At 30.7% G+C, this 26,344-nt stretch overlaps 1 protein-coding gene across 4 annotated transcripts; it reads left to right on the forward strand.

Moving 5' to 3' along the window:
- The first annotated feature begins 1,475 nt into the window (after positions 1–1,475).
- LOC124910547 (exportin-7-A-like) lies at positions 1,476–20,178 on the forward strand. 4 transcript variants are annotated; one of them, XM_047451212.1, is made up of 30 exons: positions 1,476–1,675; positions 2,356–2,610; positions 2,701–2,956; positions 3,270–3,430; positions 4,015–4,077; positions 7,802–7,919; positions 8,014–8,123; positions 8,239–8,334; positions 9,228–9,351; positions 9,967–10,034; positions 10,906–10,992; positions 11,092–11,244; positions 11,336–11,431; positions 11,757–11,816; positions 11,939–12,060; positions 12,181–12,268; positions 12,462–12,566; positions 12,686–12,790; positions 13,307–13,359; positions 13,488–13,551; positions 13,663–13,797; positions 15,358–15,470; positions 15,566–15,659; positions 16,585–16,804; positions 17,542–17,672; positions 18,071–18,217; positions 18,342–18,470; positions 18,705–18,803; positions 19,274–19,312; positions 19,656–20,178. In XM_047451212.1, exons 3-30 carry the CDS (start codon positions 2,716–2,718, stop codon positions 19,791–19,793), a joined length of 3,159 nt encoding a protein of 1,052 aa, XP_047307168.1. In that variant the 5' UTR covers positions 1,476–1,675; positions 2,356–2,610; positions 2,701–2,715; the 3' UTR covers positions 19,794–20,178. The 4 variants fall into 4 exon arrangements, with proteins under 4 accessions (XP_047307168.1, XP_047307167.1, XP_047307169.1 ...); XM_047451211.1 differs by having other exon boundaries at positions 2,356–2,956; XM_047451213.1 differs by having other exon boundaries at positions 2,356–2,956; positions 12,689–12,790.
- Positions 20,179–26,344: the final 6,166 nt, after the last annotated feature.

The raw sequence follows: 26,344 nt of genomic DNA on the forward strand, positions 1-26,344 counted from the left end.
TGTCACAAAATGAGTCATGATAATAAGTTTAGTAGCCTGAAAAAATGTGTTATTTAAATAACTAGATTCATAGTCAATAGTCATTTAATTTTATAAATAAAAACAAAAATTAGACAAAATAATAAACGCATCACACATAGGAATAAGTTTATCTCCAACGATTCTATAGCCTATAAGCATCGACAAACTAATTTATTATTTTAGACTTACTTTTTTCTACAATAATTTTGCAAGTGATACAAGAAAAACAAAATTGTCGCAAAAGTGGAAAGATAGACTTGGACATTTATTAGGTAAATAAAGCATATGAAACATTGCTGAATTATTTGGAAGCAATTGCTTTGGAAGGTTATTTGAGTTTAAAAAAAAAATCAAATTAAAAATCTTTCTTAAATTATTTTAAAACAAACATAACTCACAAACCCGTATTTTTTTTTTATTTTTTTTTTCATTTTAATGGTTTAGATTCCTAATTTATTAAAACTAATTTGGAAATTGATATTTAATTTTTTGAGTTAATTGCCAATATCTGTTTGAAATATATATGACAAATCCATTTAATAGTTTTTCTAAAATAAATATATTTATTTTATTTTTAATAAATAATAAATAATAAATATATAGTAATAAATCACATAATTATCTCAAATAAATATATGTTTATCTCTATGTGTCATCAAAACCTTGTTTGATATTGTGTTATTTGTTTTTTTTTTTCTTTCTAAATTGTGACTCCTTGTTTGAGTCAATGAGATTTCAGAACTCTTATTTTAAATCTCAACATTTGAGTCTTTATTGTTGTAGTTATATAAAACGAGATTTTGTCTTAACGATTTTAAACTCCGTTAACTTATTTTTTATATGAAATTTATAAATAAATAAAAAATGCATGTCACTAGTTAAATTACCGAATTTTTAGCGAATTAAAGATTTTGATTTTCGATTCTATGAAATTATATGAAATTCAGTAGTCAAAACCTACAATTATCTTAATTAATCTTTTATTTATTTATTGAGAAATGAGTAGGTGAAGGAATTTGATGAGGGAATTTGGTGAGGAAATGACTTGGCATAATCTAATCTTATTCGCTGAAAAAATCAAATAATTTCTCTCTTTTCTCTCTTTTATGTCACTCCTCTTATTTATTTATAAATTGATTTTGTTATTATAATTTTAATAAATCTCAAAATTATAAGATTTAAAAAAATATATAAAATCAATTAGCCATATATAAGAAAGTCAATTATAACTTAAAAATTATAGCTTAAGAATGTAAATACATCATTTTTTTTTAATCTAAACAAAGGTTGTAATACAAATAAATTTTCAGTATAACAAATTCAAAATAATATATATATATTTTTATATATTTTAAATAAATAATAAAAAAAATACAATTTCACAACCTGAATCTCGGGTAAGATTACTTACTGTACTTGAAGAAAAAGAAAATACATTGGATAGGCGACAAGGGTTCGTTTGGAAGCAGGAATTTTGAGTCGGTGGATTTGCGTAGACGATGTGGTGATGGCGAATTTAGAGATGGAAAATTCAAGAAAAAACCTAGGGATTTGATTCTCTTCGTTATTTAGGTGAAAATCCTTCGCAAACTCTCCGTCAGATTACTTGCGCTCTCTATTCTGATTGTTTCTACCTCTCCAGCATACAACTCAGGTAGTTTCTCTTTCTTCTCCTTCTCCGTCACTGCCTCTTTCTTTTTCTTCCATGAGTCTTGTTCTTTTGACGGCTGTTTCTTGTATCTTTCATCTCCGCACCGTCATCCGCCGTTGCCGTGCATTGGCCGAAGTTTCGGTCAAGAAGTCGGGAAGCTTCTTCCACCTCATCTTGAAAAAATAAAAATTAACATTGACTCCACTTAATACTCTGGTTAATGGATGGAATATTTGATCAGAATCCGGCGTATCAGATATCCGATATGTGTGTGATTGAACTTGCGGACTAAGATTAAATGGATTTTGGTTGATGACGCCGCAATTCATTTCTAAATGTTAATTTGTGGATCCATTTGTCATTATCATGATGAATTTCTTGGATCACTTTATGTGCATTTCTTGTTACTTGATTTAAAGCTTATTCAGTAATGGTATGAGCATAGCGAAGTTTGAAAAAGGTTTTATCTTGGTTTTAGTTACTCTTAAACAGCTTACAGCTATTGAGTTCATTTTCAAAATCCTTTAATTTAGGAAGAAGAGAAATGCTTGTAGGGCACACTAGAATGATCCTCTTTGCTTATATATAATGCATATAGACGAAAGGGAATTCACATATTTTTATTTCTTTAATTGTGTGTTTTTGAGCATTCAGTGAAATATATCTTTTTGTTTCATTTCCAGGCTAAGCTGTGACTCTCTATGGATTAGGCATCCTCTTGCTTCGGACGGATATTGATATTGTTTAGTTCACATTTTGACTTTTTAGCGTATGTTGTAACAAGAAACTATTAATGAGTGAAAGTTACATGTAAATGTATACAACATTATAGTATTTGTTACCCTTTGATAAGCAATTGCAGTTGCGATTTAGTCTGAATCTAATTGGGGTCTCGTTTCATCTCTTCAGAAGTATAATTTACAATCTGCTCGGACTTGGTAGATTTCTTTTGGTTAAATTTGCAGACAAGAACAACATGAACTTTTACATTCTGGTTGCTTGATCACATTTGAGTTCTGGAAATTCAGATTTGCAGCAATCAAATGGAGAGTTTAGCACAATTGGAAGCGTTGTGTGAGAGGCTCTACAATTCACAGGACTCAGCTGAACGAGCTCATGCAGAGAATACTTTGAAATGCTTTTCTGTCAACACTGATTACATTTCGCAGTGCCAATACATTTTGGACAATGCCTTGACCCCTTATGCTTTGATGCTGGCTAGCTCAAGCTTGCTGAAGCAAGTGACTGAGCAGCGCCTTCCTTTGCAGCTTCGCCTTGATATTCGTAATACTCTTATTTATTTGCAGATGATTATGTATTTGAATGATATTCGTAATACTCTTATTTACACTCTTATGTATATTCTGCACATGCATTTACTACATTTGGATTCTGATTCTGTCTAATCTTGTTCAAATGATACATTCAGTTGCTTATTAATCAGTATTTAGTCCTATTCTACTATTTCACTCATATATGGTTGTGATTGTTTTCTAGTTGTAGATGTTGCCTAAAAATATGTTGAATGTAAACTAATATCTGTATTGTCACAAGGATATTTATTTATACAGATCTGATCTTTGCACTTTGTCTGAAGGGAACTACATATTAAATTATCTCGCTACCAGAGGACCTGAGTTGGAGAACTTTGTAATCACTTCCATTATTCAGCTCTTTTGTCGCATTACAAAGTTTGGGTGGTTTGATGATGACAGCTTCAGAGAAGTGGTTGGAGAGGCGACAAAATTCTTGAATCAGGTGATTCTTTTCCTTGGAAATTATGACTTTCCATTTATTCTGTTTATGCTTATAGTGAAGAAATTCTATCCATGTATGATTTCCTGCACATGATTATGTATTATATTGTTACGTTTCGGTGTGGTCTGACTGATTAACTGAACTGGAGATGATTTTTGGATAATCTCCATTGTTTCCCGAGTCTTGATTGTGTTGTAAGTTTAGAATCCTCCTGTCAAACAAGTCATTAGTGTCTTTATTCATTTTAAGGCTGTGTTAAAGACTGCAAGAGTTTATCTTTTCAGCAATGTTGAGACTAATTTCAATTCATATCCAACCCACACTTTTATACCAAATTAAAATGTACATGTTTCTCAAAATTTATGGGCGGATTTTCAGTCTTGGGCCACAATTATAAATGTACTAAAAACTCGGTTTCCATATAGACTCGATAGGAGACACCAAACTATTCTTTCACTTGGCAGCTAAAGAAGAAGAATCGATTTATATTAGCATGTTTTATTTTCCCCAAAATGTCCTCCATACTTACTGATAGATAATGAATGTGAAGACACTGACAGTATTCTTTTTCTTGCTTTTGGCAGGCAACTCCTCACTACGCTATTGGCTTAAAGATCTTGAGTCAGATGGTTAGTGAAATGAACCAGGTGGGTATTGTAATGTCTGGCTTTAATAAGTGTGTTTTAGCCTATATTTAGAGTTGTAAGCTATACTTCTAGTTACAATTGCAATGGATTAATTATCCTGAATATTCATAGAGAAGCTCCATATTTGTCTTCAGTGCTTTTGTGGACACAAGTGTCTACAGACTTCTTTTTTATGTTTCCCACCTTCTGCTCTTGGCCAAAACATTCCTTTGAGTTTCTTTCACCCATTAATGTCTAGTCTATTTGGAAAGTCACAAACACCTGGTTCTAATACGGCATTGTGTTTCCAACCTTCTGTGCCTTGTCTAAAACATTCTTTTGGATTTCTTTTGCCCATATTGTCTAGCCTATTTAGAAATACCCAAACACCAGCTTCTGCTGCAGCGCTTAAAGTTTGAAGTTTGATTTGACCTTTCACACATGAACATCAAAACCCCAATTACAGAAGCAGAGGTAGCCTCAAAAGTTGCTTCCAAAATGGTTAATCTTCTCCAGATGAAGGCAAGAAATTTGATTTAATTGAAGATACTTAAAATTGATTGGTGGGTTATGAAATAGACTAAAGAAAGGGAGTTTAAAAAATAACTGAATCATAGCTGATTTTGTATATGTGGATGTTAGATATCTTTTTGGGAATCACATTTAAGACTGATTGTGTGATATTTAAGGAAGAGAAGATCCCTTTAGGAAGAACCCCCCCTTAAAAAGGAAGACAATTAATTCTATATTCAATGTATAATATCCATCACAAACTACTTATTTATACTAATTAATTATAACAAATAACTATTATTAATTGCCTATAGATTCCTAATAATAGTAATATATTATTAATAATATTTACTAGCTTATTAGGCATATCCCTTTAATATTGCTTTGCGAAAGAGGCATGCTCGGGTGTCAAAATTAACAAGGAGAATCTGAATTATTTTTCGTTGGCGACATTCACAACACCTTGACCCTCTCCGATATTATGGGTTTCGGAGTTGGTTTTTTGCCATCTAAATATCCTGGCTTCACTCTCAGCGCCAAGAGAAAAAACCCCAAAATTTGGAACCTCATCATCGAGAAGATGGAGTCAAGACTGGCGTTGTGGAAGAGCAAGCTCCTTTCCAAAAGGAGGGGGTGATTTCATTAAGAGCTTTTTGTCAACCATCCCTACCTGCTTGCCACTTCCTTCAACAACAAAAATAATGGAGTCTATTATGTGGAATTTCTTTGGGGGAGTTCAAACAACTCGTCCGTGTCCCATCTTGTCAAATGGGATATAACTAAGAAGAGAAATCTCGACGAGGGCCTTGGTGTCAAGGATCTTCTGTCTTTCAACACGTCTATTCTTTGCAAATGGTGGTGGAGATTTCTCAAGGAGGAAGCGAGCCTTTCGGCTAAGGCAATTGCAACCAAGTAAGGCTCCATGGTTTTGAATGGATGCACACCAACATTTGGGGACGCATCACCAAAACATGTGCCACACGTAATCCTCTACTCTCCTTCACCTTGGGCAACAACAAGCAAAAAACTGACACCTTCCATGACCTACTTTTAATATTGAATAGAAAGATGCCAAAATTGAGGACTTTACATACGTGTTAAAGATTACTTGGTGGTTTGGAAGGTCGATTTCACTCGTCAATTGTGTGTTGATGAGGAAACCCGACTAGACATGCCAAATGTAATAACTACTCCCATTGCACAAGATGTTTTCACTCTAAAAAGATCCACAAACTTACACCTACCCATCACATTAGTACCTTGGAAGGAAGTTTGGAGTGCCAAGAATATAGTTTTTGCATGGGAGGTCATTCACAGGGGATTCCTCACCTTGACAAGCTCAAAAGAAAGGGATTCCACTTAGCCAAAGTGTTGCCTTTGCGACCGAGATGAAGAGACGGTCAACCACATATTGTCCACTGCAATATAGCCAAGGATCTTGTCCCTACTTCATAAAATCTTGAACTTCCATTTGTCGTAAATGAATGCGGATTTATAGGAGCAATGGACTGCTTGGTGCTCGTATAAAAGTATCGAGCCGATTGGAGAACAACCCCCCTCATGTGGTTGATTTGGAAAGAACGAACAACCCCCCTCATGTGGTCGATTTGGAAAGAACATAATAGAAGAACTTTCCTATGAAAGTGCTTCGGGAAAGAGATGATCAAAGACTTTCTCTTACACATCTTCACCTCCATCAAGAAAATAGGGATTTGCATGGGATGGGAATATTTTGACCTTATAGGAATATAAATACATTGTATTTATGTCTATTTCCATGTATTTGAACGCTCCTCGGGCTCATAATTTTTTTTCCTGATAATACCGAGTTGACCTTTCTAAAAAGTAATTAACATCCCTCATAAACAAATTGGAGCATACTCGGTTCTGGCTTCCATTTTCCGATACATGTCTAGCCAATCGAGTCGCACCAACAAAAAATAGCTTAGGTTCTCCCGTGTTGCCGCAAAGCATGGATCGCCTGTCACAACATCGTGTGGAATAAATGAAATCACTGTTTCATCTTTATGTTGCACACTAGCATTTTCATGATCACAAGTGTTGGTTCCATCTAACAATTGTAAACGGGTCTTGACCAAATTTGTAGATTCCACATTTGTTGAATTTTTGGTGGTAAGTTGATCCTACTCGGGTCAATTGTATGCACCATTTATTCATGTTTGAATATTTTTTTTTTGTTAGAGTAGATATTCAATTTTTGCATTGAATAATCCTATTTTTAGAAATGTTGATAAAAAAGAGCATCCAACCGACGGAAAGAATGTTGAATAGACTCAAATATTGCCTCCGTTTTTTTCACCTAATAACCTTAGCCCACCAAGGCCCATTTATGCATAGTCTGCCTTAAATTTGCTTCCGAACAGATCAAGTTGGTTCTGCACCCTTTATCCGGTTTTGGATATGTTTTTTTTTTGTTAAGAGTAGATATTCAATTTTTGCAATTGAATATCCTGTTTTTAGAAATGTCTATCAAAAAGGGCATCCAACTGACAAAAATAATCTTGAATAGACTCAAATATTGCCTCCATTTCTCCCCTAATAACCTTAGCCTACTAAGGCACAATTTATGCATAGTTTACCTGAAATTTGCCGCTGAATATAACAAAAACACCTCCTTCCCCCTCCCCCCTCATTTTTTTTTCATAGGACAAGCCCTCAATCACAAATGGGTCTGTGAATGTCTCCTTTTGTCTACCAAAGGCACATAAGATAAAGGCGGTAATACCTTCTTCAATGACAAATTGTTCGTAAAAGTTCAAATTTGTTCCTTGGAAAGGTGTAAATGCCTCTACAATGCGGTGAGAAGAACTCGATCTGATACCACTTGATACAAAATTCTATTTAAGGAAGGGGGAGAAGAGAAGAGCCATTTTGGAAGAAGAAACCCTTAGAAAGGAATCATTCAACATTCAATATATAATATGCATTACAAACTACTTATTTATACCAATTAATCATACTATCAAATGATAAATAGTTGCTAATAACTACTTCTATATCATTGTCAAGTTCAGATAGGATAGAACACTGATTTTGAATCTATGCATTGTTCAGGGCCAAGGAGGATTAGCTTCTTCTTTTTATTTATTTTTGTATAGGTAGAAAATCAGCTTAATACGTTCTTTTAATTATGCTAGTTTTGTACCTATTTTGTGTTTATTCTTCCTACTCAACTTGGGCTATGCAATTAATGCTGGGTTTTGATAACCAGCCAAATCTTGGTTTGCCGTCAACACATCATAGAAGGGTAGCGAGCTCTTTCAAGGATCAGTCTCTTCTACAAATCTTTCAAATATCTTTGACGTCATTATGTCAACTTAAAAATGAAGGTGACTAATTGAAACTTTTATTAGTTATTTCCTTGAAAATTTGTTTCTCTGGACTAGTGCATGTTTCACTGTGTTTTAAGAACAATAATTGCAGCAGGAAGCAAGTTTCAGGAACTGGCTCTTACTCTGTCTCTCAAATGCTTATCATTTGACTTTGTTGGGTCAGCATTAGATGAAAGTTCAGATGATTTTGGCGCTATCCAGGTGCAGTACTTTTTTTTTCTTTCTATCAGAATATCTACTGCAAATCAATTGCAAATGTCTTCCATTTGTTTCTATTTCAACTTATATAACATGCATGATTGCTGTGGCCATGTAGATTCCAGCTGCATGGAAGAATGTCATTGAAGATCCCACAACGGTGCAGATTTTCTTTGATTACTATGCCATTTCCAAAACAAATCTGTCAAAAGAGGTTAGTTTTCCGACCCTTTCTCATTCTCTTTTGTTTTATCTCTCCCATGTTACATCAGCTGATTCTTTGGTTCACTGAATAATTTGGCACATATAGAAGGAACACCAAGTTATAAATATTTTGCGAAAGAGGCGTCAAGTTAAAAATATTGGAGATATCAGATATGGCACATATAGAAGGAAACCAAGTTATAAATATTCCCTTCTCTAAATAATAGTGCATTCATACTATTTCCTCATTAACCTTAACGTTGTTCTGTTATTGAGACATGCTAGCTAAGATGAGCCAGCATTGAAACAATGCAATTGACACTGAGTGATACACTTTCTTAGATTAAGAAATTAAGTGGAGCTATTTTGGGGGGCCGATATCTGAGGGATCTCTGAAGTTGAAGTAGACTAAGATGTGATACCATGCTTAATATCATGCGTAAAATTTGTTTGGCAATGTTCTCTTTAGTATAGTGATTATAGCAACTAAGATGTTCATGATGTTGAATGTTTCATTATCTTGACTATATTTCATAGCAGAACCAAATTTGTTGGTTATTGGTAAGGGTTACAGATTCCGCATCTAAGTTCTTCATGAATAGTTCACTTATTTTTCAACTTCTGAGTTTTCATTCACATTAGAGCTGATTCAAGTCCTATGAAACAATAAATGTACATCACTTGTTCACCTTTCTTCAATCTTGTTATCGGATATTTTCTTGTTTTAGTTTTGTCCATGAAATCTATGCACTTCATTCCTTCACGTTGTCCTTGGGGAGACAACATGACTTTGATTAAGCATTGTTTTTTTTTGATGAAAATTTATTCTCTGTTCATTCATCCCATTTATTACCTTGCTTCCTTAGTAGGCTGAGTAGTTATTTCACATTTCTCCTATTCCAGGCTTTGGAGTGCTTGGTACGTTTGGCTTCTGCAAGGAGGACTCTGTTCTCGAATGATGTGTCACGCCTGAAATATCTTGCTCACTTAATGACTGGAACCAAAGAAATCCTTGAAACAGGACAAGGTACTTTTGAAGTGAAATTTTATGAATAAATACAAAAGATGTGTAAAATCTTCTGGCAGAATCCTTCTAGTAGCTGTAGGATTGGACACATTAGAGTGGGATTTGATTAGACAATGAGGATATAGTTTGACTTAAGTTTACTCTACTAGTGCTGTAGAATCATGACTGGAAGATGGTATGCAGATTCAAGAAATAAGTACAGTGTGTTTTTCGGAATTTGGACTTGTTCATTGTTTTCTTTGAAATGTTCATCTTACTGTCACATTTTGTCAAGATTTTTCCAAATGAAGAAGCACATGTACTTTGCATGCAGTCAAATGTATTTAGAGATATGCTTGTAATACTTAACAAGAGAACATAGATTGCCAAATAAGTTATGTTTAATTCTTCAATTTCTAAATGATTGAGGTCTGTCCGAAGATGTTCACATTCACATTCAGAGAACATGAACAACACCTTTTTTGGTTGAAAATTGAGCCCTACTGCCAGCTTTAACTATTCAGGAAAGAAAATTGAGCATAATAGAAACTTGCAATTCTTTTATACATATGTACGGATTATATTGCTTCTTATTCCTGTACTAATTGGATTTTGCCGTTATTTTTGGAGATACAGGTCTAGCTGATCATGACAATTATCATGAGTTTTGTCGTCTTCTAGGGCGATTTAAAGTGAATTACCAGGTTGCCTCCTATCTCTTATATGTTGCAACACTCTTCATTTTGTATTGTGTGTTTTTGTTTTCTGTATTAACATATTGAACTATATGGAAGAAAGGAAGAGTGATCTACTTCCTTTATCTTGTTGTAGAAGCTGGCATAGAAAATCGTTGGTTCTGTATGTAGTATGTGGATGTAGTGCACATTGTTTGTTGGCTGATTTTGTTTCATTCAAAGTTTGCACACGAGAAAATTGAAATTGACTAGTACACATGGTCATTAAACATGTTTCAAGAATGATGGGATCTGGATGTTTTGTAATTTCAAGGATCCTCTGGTATTGTCCAATGATTCACAAAGATCATTAACATCTTTAAGGATAGGTGACAATGTTTTTAACACAAAAGGCCTTTTTTGCAGTTGTGACATATTTAATAAAATGTTTTTACAAGTGTAGCATTTGGCTTTAGATTCTTCTCCAAAATTATGAATTCCTGTTTCAACTTTTACATACTCATCTGCTTTGCTGTAGTATCTTGTCTTTGTTGTACTTCACGACCATGGATGTATTGAACTTCTATCTGTGTCCATTGGACTGTATATGAATCTTAAACTGTGGTTCCATAATATAGCCAAAGAAGCAAGTTCTTCTTGGTTTATGGTGCAGATGGTATAAAGAGTGGAGAGCACCCAAAATCTTCATTTTCACTGCCTTTTAAGTTATGTTTGTTTTTGAGAGATGTGCATGCTGGACTTCATGCACCAATTGACTTGGGATCTCCGTAGATTTCATTTAGAATTGAATGCTCAAGTTAAAAGGCCGTTCATATTCTTTTATCAGATTTATATTTTGTTTGGCATTATCTTACCGTGGTTATGAATTTTGTAATAAAAGCTGTCCGAGCTTGTGAACATGGAGGGCTACAGTAGTTGGATACATTTAGTCGCAGAGTTCACGTTGAAGTCTCTACAATCATGGCAGGTCAGTTGGTCTTCCTTCTTCTTGTTTTGATCAGAAGCATTGAATTAATACTTCTTATAGTGAAAATTCTTAATTGTCATTTTTTTCTTATTTTCCCAGTGGGCCAGCGGAAGTGTATACTACCTACTTGGGCTGTGGTACAGATTGGTGGCATCTGTTCCATATTTGAAGGCGAATGCACCGAACCTGCTGAATGAATATGTGCCTAAAATCATAGAGCATTTCATTTCGTCAAAGTTTGACTCTGCTCAGGTTAGAAACTGTCCTTTCCATCTATAGATGCACTGAAACGAATCATGAATGTCTAGGTTATTCTTGAATGTCCTTGTATGTTCTTTTGCAGGCTGGATTACCCGATGATCTATCAGAGGACCCACTGGACAATGCTGAACTGCTTCAGGATCAGCTTGAATGCATTCCATATCTATGCAGATTCCAGGTCCAATTTTTTGTGTGTTTACAACTGATTCAAGATACTTGAGGTCTTCTTTTATTTCTCCACAAAATCTTGTTTCCATCTAGCTATTGGCTTTTTATTTGCATTAGTATCAGGCTCCATTTCTTTGTATTTCCAATGTTTTTGTGGGACAGTTTACATGTAGCATACACTAACAAGAGGCTGAACATACCTGTGGAGAATTCCATAAGCTATATTATATTCTTATTTAACCGTCGTGTTCTCTTTTATTCCTATCATATGTATTTTCACTTCATTGTCTTCACTTGACTTGAAAGATGTATCCTTTTGGTGTATGACATTGCAGTATGACAGATGCAGCATGTATATAATGCAGATAACTGACCCCATCCTTCAGTTATATATGGTATGGTTGCTCAGAAATTTGAAAATTTTGTCCTTCCAAAAAACAAAATTTGAAATTGCTCTCACCTTCTCCTACATAGCAGGCTGATACTTGCATGTATTTGTTATATTGTTAATGTTTAGGATTCGGTAAACCTTCCAGCCTTGGCAGATAACAAGGAGCTTGTTGTGATTGAAACAAAACTGGCTTGGATAGTGCATATAGTAGCTGCAATTCTTAGGATGAAACAATTTAGTGGAGTAAGGTAATGACATTCGTGTGAACAATTTAGTGAAACAATTTAGTGAAACACTTGAAATGCATAATGTTTTTGACTATCATTTTTTTTGGAAATGTTCTAACAATCTCTGCCTTGGCTTTCCAGTGAAGATTCTCAAGAATTACTGGATGCAGAACTTTCAGCACGGGTATTGCGGTTGGTAAATATCACAGACTGTGGGTTACATAGTCAGGTAACAGTTGATTAGATCTTCATGCAGTCTGTTCTTACATTTTCTTTTGCTTTACACTGCATGTTTATTTCTCTGGAAAATTATGTAAATTTGTGTCTTTTCTTGTTGCCTAGTCAATGGGTTGTTTTAGTTACTAATTTGCATGGGAAAACCAAAATGCTTCTTATATTATCTATCTGGATTATCTTGGCAGAGATATGATCAGGTGACCAAGCAAAGATTGGACCGGGCAATACTTGCATTCTTCCAAAATTTTAGGAAATCATATATCGGTGATCAAGCCACACAATCTTCTAAGGTGCTTCACCTTGTACTTGTTTACGAACAAATAATATCTGTAAAAGCTCTAAAAGGGTTCCTTTTAATTGAAGAAAGGATGCACTTTCATCAATATCGTCACCCTTCTTATTTTTCCAGCAGTTGTATGGGCGATTAGCTGAGCTTCTTGGACTGAATGATCATCTTCTTGTACTTAATCTTATTGTCGGGAAGATTGCTACAAATCTGAAGTGCTATGCACAGGTGACTCATATTTTTCTAGTTCTTTTAATAGATTTCAGTGAATGTTGTCTAATAAATATGATATAATGAGAATTATATTTCCACGAATTACAAAGGAACTACAGAACATGTCGACTTCTTTAACAATCCGTCAACTTATTAAGGGTTAGAAAACTACCTAGTTCTCTCATATCAAAATACTACCTAGTTCTTAGAATGGATGGATTATGGAATATAATAGATGGATATGTTCGGATGAGGCATAGTGGTACAAGGAGATGGTTTCCACTAACCCTTGTATTGCCTTTTTCATTATGTGCACAGATTCACATGTGAATTCAATTAACCACATGAGCAAGCGATTGGTTATATGCTCTCAATGTCCTTAAGTATATACTTCTTTTTCATGACATCCATAAATATTTACTCTTTTGAAAATCTTGTTTTGATAAACATATAAATGCAGCAAAAAGTACCAATTTGAGATGCATGAGATTTAAAAAATCTATTAGCCCTGATATGTTTTCCTTATTGCAGAGTGGAGAGGTTATCATTCACACATTGAATCTCTTCCAGGAGATGGCTAGCGGGTTAGTTTACTTGCTTTATTTTTCTTCATAGTGACATTGAATCACACATTTAATTAATTTACATTCTCAATTTTCAAGTGGGATTTAAATCATGTGTAACACCACTGTAATATTTTTTGTTGTAGCAGATACATGACAGGCAGGCTGCTCTTGAAGTTGGATACTGTGCAATTCATAATTTCACACCATAATGTAATTCTATTGTGCTCGTTTCATATAATATTGTTCACTTCCAGCCTTCATTATGAATAATATAGCATATTCAATCTGTTTGTAGTTTAATAAATTATTTTATCTTTTCAGAGGGAGCACTTCCCATTCCTCGAGGATTTCAGATGTTTGCGCTCTAGAACATCCTTTTATTACATCATTGGGCAGCTAGTATTCATGGAAGATAGCCTTCCAAAATTTAAATCGTCGATGGATCCTCTCATGAAGGTTACTTGTTTTCTTTTTTTCAGCGGTTTTTTGATTGACATTACTCGTTCAGATAGTCTTTCCCTAAATGGGATAAAGTTGTCATTTTTTTTTAATAAATTGTATATTATTATGGACGAAGCTACAACATATTTTAAGTAAGTCGTCTTTTCCAGGATAACAGCTAGGAATGTAGTTTGAAGGCTCGTTTAGCTTAGTTAGTAGAGCGCAAGGCTCATAATCACAAGGTTGTGGGTTCGAGCCTTCATGACCATTTAAAAGAAAAAAGATAGCTAGGAATATATTTAAGTGTTTGCCACATAATGGAGTTAGATGGTCTGACCTAAGCCCTTTAAATAATGAATATTACTAGTTTGTTAGGGTTTGTTATATTAGTAATATAAATAGGTAGTAGCTAGGTATGCAAAAGATGTTAAATATGGAAATGTCTTTAATGGATAAAGTCTTTTGTTTGTGGGGCGGTATGCAACAATGGGCACACTGTTTCTTCAAGTCCTTTATTAGATCCAACAAATTGTTCCTTAATTCTTATAATTTGGGTCTCTGGTTCAAATCCAACAAAATGGTGTAGGCTTTTTCATTGCAGTGAGAATGAAATGTTGTCTAGTAGTTGGATTAAAATGATTTTGTGCAGCCATTTTGAGTTCCTCCCAAGTGGTTTAAAGTAAAAATATCGACAATACATAAAGGAACTAAACCACTTACTACCATTTCCAGTCGTGTTGTCTTTTGCTTTATGAACTTTAGTAATTGGGGTAGTATTTTCTGTCTGAAAACTTGTTCGGCTCAAGTATCAATCCACATTTTCCCATCAAACCGCTGATATGTATTTCTAAAGTCGTATGCAAAACTCGTTGTGATAGAATCACAATGGTAGAGTTATCCTCTTAAACCAATGTAATGAGTGCTGCTAATAATGCGAGAGAATGAGATTAGATTTAGAAGAATTTGGTGCGAGACTTTAGAGAGAATGGGAGGTGAGAGACCAAAACATTATCAATGAAAACATCCGTTTCATATTCCTCATGCTTTGCACACCTAGCTGCTACCTCTCTTTATACAATTAATCACTAAGAAACTCTCAAACAACTTAAATATCCTTGGGCCTAGGTCAAACCCATTATAGTATGTGACATTAATAAACTTCAAGGACTAATTTACTAAGTATGCCTTATCTACTAAGCCTAATCCTACTCACTTGTAACAGTGTCTCATGACTAAATTCCAATATTATGCAGAGTTTGCAGAACTTGCCTGAATCCATATTAACTAGCAGGTTCCTGACAAAATGGATATGTTACAGATTGTTTCTAGAGTCTCTTTATCAAGTTGTCATGATATGAAGATACAAGCTTACACTATTTCGTTTACTTGTGAATCCTTTATGTTCTGTATCTTCTTGTATGCATTTACAATGAAACATGTGGTGTACAGTACATACTCTTAGTTGATGATAAACTACATCTACGTTTTCCTGTGTTAAAATATTGTTTTACTTGTATGGGTCCTTTCATTGCTTCTGATTCATGTAAGGATCCTGATATAAATAAACCATGCAAGGTTTTTGTTGGTTTGGAAACAACAACTGATGGAATGTTTCGGACGGATACTGTGAAGTATGCATTGATTGGACTGGTGCGGGACCTCAGAGGAATTGCGATGGCAACAAATAGGTGGGTAGAGACTCAGAACTTAAGCTTCATTTTAAATCTTGGACCTGGTGCCAATTCCTTATGATTATTTTCTTCACATGTCTTGTGTTTTGTAGTCGCCGTACATACACTTTCCTTTTCGATTGGATATATCCAGCTCGCATGCCACTTCTTCTGAGAGCAGTTACACATTGGAATGATACACCTGAGGTTAGATCCTACATACAACATATATGTGTATAATATGTTCCTTTATTCTACTCGATTGCCACATAATGACTTTGTTAAAAATATAATAATGTTGTGGTACTAAATGTGTTGTTTTGTCTGTCTGAGGGACACTCACTACATGTGTAGTCTTCACCAGTTCTGAGATTTCCTAGAATGGTTCCATTTCAGTGTAATTCTTGTTATAATGTATAAAGATTCTTTGTTGTTAGCTGCTGCTTTTGGTTTTAGGGAAATTCACAACCTTCTCTTGCTATGGTTTACATTTTTTAAGTTTATGACTTCTCTGTTGTTTGGGATATCATTGCATAGCTGAAAACAATACTATATTATGATAATTTTGGTGAACCAGATAGTGCTATTTCTTTTCTCCTTATTTAAGAAACAATTTTAGGATTATCTCTAAATTGTAGGAGTGGCATGTTTTACGTGAATCCTTCAGGAAACTACCTCCCACAATCTCATCTCTTTTATATTTAACAGCTTATAATGATAATTTATTTTAAATTTTATTTTCATCATAAAGCTTTAGCCCATTCTATATCTGTCAGTGTCATGTGCTTCCTGCCCCTTTTGTTGAGGTGTTTAATCTGAACTTTGGTCTTTGTCCAATGATCTTGCACTATATGAATAAATGAGCTACTTCTCTAAGTCAATGATAGCAAAACAGCACAATAAGTCTTTAATAGCTAATAATTATTTAGTCCTACATTTTTTTTTTCCTTTTAAACAAATGAATGATTTGTAGGATTTGGCAGTAAAAGTTTTCACTTTTTTTTTAAGACTAGGATATTTATAATGCTCTTAACTGCTACAATACACGTGTTTCTTTACTCTAGATGCATTTGTGAATAAATTTTCATATCAGAAAGGCCAAATCTTAATTTTATTACCCTTGTTGCTGCAGGTGACAACCCCTTTATTGAAATTCACAGCAGAATTTGTTCTGAACAAGTCCCAAAGACTGACTTTTGACTCATCGTCTCCAAGTGGCATATTGCTTTTCCGTGAAGTCAGCAAATTAATTGTTGCGTATGGGTCCCAAATGTTATCATTTCCCAATTTTGCTGATATGTACACTTTCAAGTACAAGGGTATATCAATCGTGTTGACTATAATGTCCAGAGGTATTGTATCTAATAGTTCTTTGTCTTCAGAGGTATATCAATCTTGTTGGCATACTGCTGTGCTTCTTATTGATACTAGGGCATTCTAGTGACGCATATTTGGAAACTATTTATTTGTCACAATCACGATCACATTGGAAAATCGTCAAATTTAAACTGAAAGTGATTTCTCTTCGATATTTATTTTGGATCATGATCTAAATTATTGTTGCTTCAGTTAGTATACAAATTATTTTCTTGATCACGATCCAAATTATAGTGTAATTTTTTTTTGTTTCATTTGGTATAGAGGTTTCTAGATCATTTTGATTTTTGGGGAAAATTTCAAATTTAGATTTTCCAGATCATAATCACCTTAAAAATAAAGTTGGTAACAAAACAGCAGTATCTGTAGATTTTGATAATTACAAGTTCACGACTTTCTAGTTTGTCTGTCTTTTGTATCTGGGAAACCCAAGACATTTGCATATGCAAAAGGATTTGTCATATGACATTTGACAACTTTTTGACAATATGGTGAATTTAAGATATCAAAGTTAGAAAAGTTCGATTCCCACTTAGAACGCCTTAAGCTGAAGTGGATGTCATATAGCTGTGCGGGTGATGCTAGCATCCTACATTCCTCTTGTCAAAAAAAATATCAATGTTAGAAAACTTAACTATTGCAAGTTTCAGTGGTGGTGTATGTTCATCTTTCCTCTCTATATTCCTAATATGTTGTTATTATCATGTTGCAGCTCTTGCTGGGAACTACGTGAACTTTGGTGTTTTTGAACTATATGGTGATAGAGCACTTTCAGATGTTCTTGACATCATCCTAAGGATGATACTGTCTATTCCTTTGCCTGATATGCTGGCATATCGGAAGGTAATATACTTTATACTATCTATTGGCACTTTTTTTTAATTGAGTTTGGTTTGCAGATGCCCTCTAAAACTAATGTTGAATAAGATATCTTACTTTATCACAATTTCTCATTGTAAAGTAGCACCATATTTTTGTTGCTTCATTTGGTATACAAATCATTTTTTAGATGATGATCATAATTTTTTCCTCAGTTGGTATGTTGGTATCGAGATTCTTTTCTAAATAATATTTTTTAGATCATTATAGATTTTCTTACTAAAACATAACAAATGTAGATCTTTTCTGGAGGATCATGATCAACATGAAAGAATTTGATAGCAAAAAAAGATTGGTTTACACATTTTTTGACATGATGAACATAGACTCTTCTAACAACTGTGATGCTGCTCTTTTGGCAGCTGAGAGGGGCTTACTATGCATTTATGGAGGTTTTCTTGAATAACCAGATGTCCTTCATATTAAAAGCAGATACAAGCTCATTCAGATATATTGTTTCTTCACTTGAATCAGGCCTTAAAGGATTAGATACAAATATCTTGTCACAGGTTGGGATATTACTTTTCTTAGTTTTTTTTACACCATGGCACATTTTCTTGGGATTTTGATGGTTCGAAACTTTGGAATTAAATTTTGTGGGAAGCAACTCTAGTTTGTGATTTTCTCTTTCAGTGTGCGTCGGCTGTTGATAATTTGGCGACTTTCTATTTCAACAACATCACAATTGGGGAACCACCTGCTTCACCAGCTGCTCTTGTCTTTGCTCGGAATGTTGCAGATTGTCCTGATGTGTTTCCCGAGGTAAATTAATACATATTTTTGTGTAGCATTTTTATTCCCCAAAATTGTGGTTATCAAGTTAATAGTATTCAACTATGTTGATTTTTGGCTTGTTCTTCTGATTGTTTAAACCAGTCTTCTTTAGTCTCTCAAAAATGTCGTATAAAGGGTATTTTTGAGATTTTGGAGATTTTATACACCAAATTTTTTTATGTTATGTTTTTTTCTTATTTGACAACTTTTGTTGTTTTCTAGATACTCAAAACTCTTTTTGAGATTGTTCTTTTTGAGGATTGTGGCAACCAGTGGAGTCTTAGCAGACCAATGCTGAGTTTGATACTCTTAAGTGAAGAGGTAATTCATTTGTATTTGAATTAATTGTGTTTCAAACATTGAACCTAAGCTTGCATTACTATATATCTACATGAATTCAAACTTTTGTTTTAATTGTAGTTCTTGATATGTTGGAGGCAAACCTGTTTTGTTTTTCATTTCAAGTTCCAAGTTCTAAATATTTTCTTTGGATTATAAATAAAATGACTCACTATTTTCTAAAAAACATTGCACGCCATTTGGAAACACATTTTGAATATGTAACTGTATTTATTATATCTGGATCCGGAAATAATTCTATTTAAATTATGAATATGATTAAGTTTAGCTTCTGAACTTTTGTATATCTGGATCCAGATACAGATAGATAAATAAAATGTGTTTCACTTCCAAATGAACCTTCCTCATGCTAATTTCATATATAAATATATATATATATATTTTTTATTTATTCGCATTATATTAACTCACAGTATTCCATTATCCTGCAGATGTTCACAAATCTGAAAACTCAGATCTTGGCTTCACAAGTAAGTTAGACATAATTGTTGTATTTTATTCTACTCTAGATAAAATGCATGCCAATTTGGATAATATTTTTGTTGGTTTGTTTATTTAGGAATATATTTTCAACAAAATTGGAAATAGTTGACATAACCTATATTTTTATATATAAATTACAGAAGTAAAGCATTGTCACAATCTCTGTCAAAAGACCACCAAAGTTGAATGAAAGTGATTTTTTTTTTTGGTTTGGCTTAAGAGATTTTCTGAAATATTGATTCAGATTTTAGTATGATTTTTGTTGCTTTGTTTGGTATATATATTATTTTCTAAGTAATCATCCAAATAAAATTGTATTCTTTTATGCAGCCAACAGATCAGCATGGACGATTATCGCTTTGCTTTGACAAACTTATGGGAGACATCAACCGAAGTTTAGATAACAAGAACAGAGACAGGTTTACCCAAAACTTGACCCGATTCAGGAACGAATTCCGGACTAGATGATGAAGAAACATTGAATTATTTGCAACCCCATGCAAGCAAATCATAAAAGAGGAAGTTTATTATAGATAATTGACCTAGCTAGGGTTGATCTCTATAGCATGCATGCATGCATTCAATGGTGCTACCACCTAATGATTGATTTTCTTTTCCTTTTTTTGGGGGGTTTTGGTTGTAAATGGATATTAAAGCCTTTGGAAAACTATTCTTTTTATTTTCTCAGACAGATTTGAAATATGGGTTTGTTGTTGATTGTCTGTTGGTCTGGCAAACTCTTTCGATCTTACCCCCTATTCTTTGGAAGTGTTTCCCATTTGTAAAGGACATGGAAGAATATGCCTTTTGAAATTCAGTTTTTCATACTCAATAATATAATCTCAGATTTTATTGTTGGGAAAAATTCTCAGATATTTTTGTTCATTTTTATTTTATTTTTGGAAAGTAAGTTTCAGATATTAGTGTTCATATATTAGGGTACAAAAGAAACAAAGGGCTGAATGACTGATGCATCTGAGTTTTTTCTTCTTTCAATTCTAAGTATTTATAAGACATTGTAGATTTTATGATTCAATGTATATTTTTAAATGAGCTCATAAGTATGGTGCAAGCTTTATGACCGAGGCTAAGCTTTATGAGTCTATGACCATAAATTTCCCCATTATAATTATAATATTGCCTATTAATGTATCATCCATGATATTACTCCCTATTTGTTTGATATTTTTTCTTTCAAACAATAATAATACAAATAAATATTATTTAAAAATAATAACTTTTTACAAATATTTTATAAATTATTTAAAATTAAAAATAATATTATAATAAAAAGTACATGATAAAATTAATGAAAACTTAATTAATTAAATAATTATTAATTTCATAAAACTCTTATGCCACGTTTGATTCCGCGAACGTTTATTACAAAGTATAATCAAACTAATTTTGCGTGCAACTCAATTTTCTCAGTTTTTTTATTCTCTTGTCACTTTTAAATATTTTTTTTATTCATTATCTCTTATATATTTAATATTTTTTTAATAATCATTTTTAATATATTTAATAATAAATAAATTTTATTCATTTTCTCAAATCTATTACCTTTCTTTCTAATTTTTTTTTTTATTATTCTCATCTATTTACATATTTTTTATATATTAATATAAAATTATTATAATAATAAAACATAAATTTAAATATATATCTCCCACATATAAGATCATATGTTAAATTTATTATATATATAATGAAAGTGAGAATTATAAAATTTAAATTAGGAATAGTTTGATAATAGTTATAAATAATATATATTTTTATATAATATTAATATTATTATTATTATTTTTAAATCACTTACAAAACCATTTTATGCAGATAATTCAATGATGAAAATGATGGGTGTTTGAGCATTTTAAGTTTGTGTAGTGTAAATACTGTTTTTTAAAAACGCTTTTTATCTTTTATCTTTTAAATTAGATTTTCATAAATATATTGAATAATTCATATCTCATCGCTCACTCAAAATCAAATATTAATAAATTATATATATATATATATATAAATTTTGTGTTATATATAATATTATAATAAAAAAAAATTATAATATATAATTTTACGTTATATATTTAAATTTTTCTTTCTAAAAATGAGTTATAATATAAACATTTATATATATATATATATAATTATAAATTAATAAAAATTAATATATTCATATAATTTATTTTAAAATATATTATTTTTGAATTTAAATAATTTGTTAATATTTTAAATTATATATATATAATATTATATATATAATATTAATTATTAAATAATATTATAAATATAAAATATAAATAACCCTCCTTAGCAATTAAATAATTCTTAAATTCTCATTTTTTTTAAAAATTTAACAATTTTTTTATGAATTTTATGTTTCACTGTAATATTTTTTTGAAGGTTTTTTTATTTAATTTAATATAATAAAAATGAAAAAGGGTTTTTTCTTATTTAGTTTAATATAAATAAAAATGAAATTAATAATTTTTTATTTAATTTTTATTCACGACTTATATTAGTAGTAAAAAAATTGTTTTGTCTAATATTTGATTATTACTCTTTTAGTGTTTGATGAATGAGTTTTTATTATTATTCAATTCTTAAATTCTTAATTAATTTATTTTTTTGTTGAAGGATTTTTTTTATTGAAAGAATTTTGATTGTTATATTCAATTATTGGGATCAAACAATTTTAAAATAATTAATAATTAATGTGAATATAAAAAAATATATATATAAAAAAGAAATATAGAGTTAAAATAATTAAGGATGAATGCTCGTATATATAAAATAAAATTAAAATAATCAATCATAAATAATCATATAAAAATAATAAAAAATTATAAAAAAAATAAAAATAGAGAGTTCATTTATTAGTAATAAATGAAATAATAAATGAAGAGGAAAGAGAGAGAAAATATATTAATATTTAATTAATAAATATATAAATTTAAAAATAAAAGTTAACCATGGTTATTACAAAAGGCTAAATGAGCCAATTTTTGATAGTACGTACGTTTAAATGACTTTTTATTAGTACATACGTTTAAGTGAGCTAGTTGTACAAGTACATACGTCTAAGAGAGCTTTTTTTCATTAAATAAACTTAATTCTATCCAACTTAATTCTCAAATAAACTGTGAATAATTTGTATTAATCTAAAAATGATTGTTGAGAGAGAGAAATTTAGAGTTAATTACGTACACAATCTATGAAATATTAAAAATAAAAATTCTCTCTTCTCTCTCTTCACATCGTATTTTTTTTAACTAATGTTATAGTGACATGTCATTCTCTCCTCCATTCTCTTTCAAATTTGTTCCCCTATCACCCTTCATTAATCTAAACCTATATAACACAGTGATTTATGCTTAATAAATAAGAGAAACTATTTCTTTATTTTGTACCTTGTTACCTTTCATCATTATTACCTTTATGCATTATTATTGTTACTATTTTTTTAATTAAAGAGAATTAACATGATACTTCACCGTCATAATCTCTCACTTTCATTCAAAGCGCTTTCAGTTGAAATCGAACCCGTGACTTTTTTTTCTTGAGAAATTAAAACTGAATGCAGAATTTAATCATCGATTTACTTTGTTTTTAACTTGAGAGTGTATTATATTATTATTTTCTCTCATTTGACGAATCTGATTATCGACAATTTTAATGAATGAATAAACTTGTCGAATAGTGTAGGAAAGAAACTGAGAGGCGAGGCGACATTACATAACTGAAGTATTTGAGAATCTTCCTAAGTTGTTTTTCTCATTTCTTATATCAAAATAATATGGATAGAAAATAAAGTCTTTAAGATATTTTCACCAAATACTTATAAATCTTAAATTTTATTTTATAATTATATCGCATTATTTCTACATAAATAAAAGATGACATTTGAATAATTATTTATTAAATTAATAAATCATTTATTTTAACAATCACTCATTCACTGGTCACGCATTTACAAAATAAATGTCAACAATAATGCGTTCAAAATTTTGTGTCATCTCAATCATATGTTATATAAACAATCTTATTAATTACTGGAAGCGTTTTGAATTTAAGCGTGATCAATGACGATAAATGTCATAATAATTATTCCTTTAAATAAAAAAAACAATCTTATCAAATAATTATATTAATATAAGAATTTTTATTTAATTACAGCAGACTCAATAATAATAACAAAAAATCAATACAATTAAAATCATATAAGACCGTCTCCAATCCAATGACATACACAAACCTATTTTGGATTTGGAAGCTCCAACCCACTATCAAACTCATACGCATAATTAATGTTTTTATTCATTTCTCTCTCATGTAAGTTCATCCAAAAAAAATTATTTTATATATATTTTATTACTTGATATATTTTAATATTTACAAACGAGTTCAGTTTAAAGTTATAGGTTTAATTTTATTTTTTTATATAATTTATTTATATATTAATCTTGTTTATATAATTTATTTTATTTTTTATATAATCTTTTAATATATTAATTTTGTTTTTTATATATTTATATAATATTTTTATATATTACTTTTATTTACATATATTTAATTATTTTTTTATATATATTTTTATTATAATTTCTTTTAATTAAGTAGAAAAAATATTGAAGTTTAATATGTAAAATTTATAAATATATAGATAATATTGAAAATGTTACCAAGTTGGTAAGAAAATGAATATTCTGATAATATTTTTTAGAGTTTTAAAATGAATTTTTGGTTTGGATATTAATTAATGTTTAATTAATATTCTGATAATATTTTCCTTTTTCGTTTTTCGTCAATCTATATATGAAAAACTCTTAAATAATTTGTTAGAATTACTAAGATAAAATAGTCCCAAAGAAGGTGTCCTATTCAGGTATCTCACTACTTGAAAGGATGCTTCCCAATGTAACGCTATATCCAATGTCGTGTCGTGTAAAATTTAAATATATTAATCTCTCAACAAGTCTTTTGAACTTTTCTGGTTCAGTTAAAACATGACTAAATTCACAATTTAATTTCATACTTTTAATCATTGGAACTGTAATTGGTTTATAACTAGTTATGCATAAAAAATTTCTTATTAAGATATTTTTTTATGAAATTAATTTTGTCTAAATCATTTCTAGCAATTAAGACATCATCTACATACACCATTAATGGAACAAAATATTTATTAGTCTTTTAAAATAAATTGGAAATTTTCATGAACATATGGTAGAAAATCATAATCAATAAGATATTTTGAGAATTCTAAATTACATTGCCTAGATGTTTGATTTAGGCTAATACAAAATCTTTTTAAAGTTTACAAACTTGGTTTGAAGATGCATCTTTATAACCTTCAGTTGAAATTATAAATACATCCTCTTCAATGTCACCATGAAGGAATGCATTGTTAACATCAAATTGCTTTAAAAACAAATTATTATCCGCAATTAAAAAAATATATGATTGTTACTGTATTGACAATCGGGAAGAAGCTGTTGTGAAAATCAATCTTATCTACTTGATTGTAACACTTTGACAACGCACTTTTAAAATTGAACCATTTAGATTTAATTTTGTTTTTTAAATCCATCGACATCCGATTGTTTTTTTTCTTTGGGAAGTTGAGTTAAAATCCAAGTTTTATTTTTGTAAGAGTAAGAAGCTCTCTTCTTCCATTGTTTGTTTTTAATGAGATAATTCTGAAGCTTCTTTATATGGATGTGGTTCTTTAACCATAAAAATATTTCTTAAGAACTCCAAATAATAACCATCATAACTCTTAAATGTATATGGATAAGTATTAGGAGCATATAATGTTATATTATTTTTAGATGATTTTGAAGGAATATTCATACCACAATCATTTAATAAAATAGTGGTATTTCTTTGTCTTGTGCCCCTTTTTTACTTTATTTTATAAAACAAAATTTTCAGTAATAATTTGTATTTCTAAAAAATCTGTATTTTGTAAAATTGATTTTTTATTTGGTAAAACAATATTTTCAATAGATTTATTTGTTTCATCATGTTCTATTTTTGTTTCTAATTCTTCCAAGATTTCAGAAGTTTTATCAAATAAATAAAAATTATTTTTTATTTTTTCTGTTGTATTTTCAGTTCTGAAATAGAAAAATGTTTCCATGAAAAGCAATCTCTTGAAATAGCAATCACTTGTTTTTTAAAATAAAAAACTTTGTATCCCTTTTGATTCGAGGGATATATCTTATAATAACACACTATTAACCTCTTAGTTCAAAATTCTTTTTGTATGGAACATTGTTTTTGATAAACAAAGACATCCAAATACTCTAAGATTAGTGTAATATGATTTTGTTTAAACAATTTATGAAAAGAATTATCTCATTCTAGTATTTTAGAAGAAATTCGGTTAATGATGTGGGTGATCATTAAAATAAAAAAGGCCAAAAAACTTTTGGCATTTTGGCTTGAAAATGAACTGATCAAACCACTTGTAAAATTTGTTGGTGTTTGCGTTCAACTACCTCATTTTGTTGAGGTGTATAAACATACGTTTTTTAGTGTAAAATCCCATTTTGTTTAAAAATATTTTGACACTCATGATTAACAAACTCATTTTCATTATTTGTTCTAATAACTTTAATATGAAGATTGAATTGAGTTTTATTCACGGCATGTAAAACAATAAAAGTTCGAATAACATTGTAAGCATTGGAATTTTACATACCCAAATTTATAAATTTTAAAATAGTTATTTTAAATAAATAAAATCAAAATAATTAGAATTAAGACCAAAACATGATTAAATAATTAATTAGATTAATTATTTAATAATTAAATCCCATTTAATTAAGATAATGACCAAAATAAAAAAATACTTTGAGATAAGTGTTATATTCATTTTATCTCAAATAAATTTTAAGAAGTCAAGAAGAATTAAAATAAACAATTTAGAAAAAATGTTGTGTCCATTTTATCCAAAAAAAAATTATTTATTAAGCCCCAAAAATATAAAAATAAATATAAATGTCATATTTATT

Source organism: Impatiens glandulifera, chromosome 7 (assembly GCF_907164915.1).
Source record: "Impatiens glandulifera chromosome 7, dImpGla2.1, whole genome shotgun sequence".
Classification (NCBI taxonomy): Eukaryota; Viridiplantae; Streptophyta; class Magnoliopsida; order Ericales; family Balsaminaceae; genus Impatiens; species Impatiens glandulifera.

Bases quoted from the DNA above. Each gene is read 5' to 3' on its own strand.
- LOC124910547 (XM_047451211.1), top strand. From the start codon at position 2,716: ATGGAGAGTTTAGCACAATTGGAAGCGTTGTGTGAGAGGCTCTACAAT. The intron at 13,360-13,487 runs GTTAGTTTACTT...TTGTTGTAGCAG, and splicing joins TTCCAGGAGATGGCTAGCGG to ATACATGACAGGCAGGCTGC. The intron at 15,660-16,584 runs GTTAGATCCTAC...TTGTTGCTGCAG, and splicing joins ATTGGAATGATACACCTGAG to GTGACAACCCCTTTATTGAA.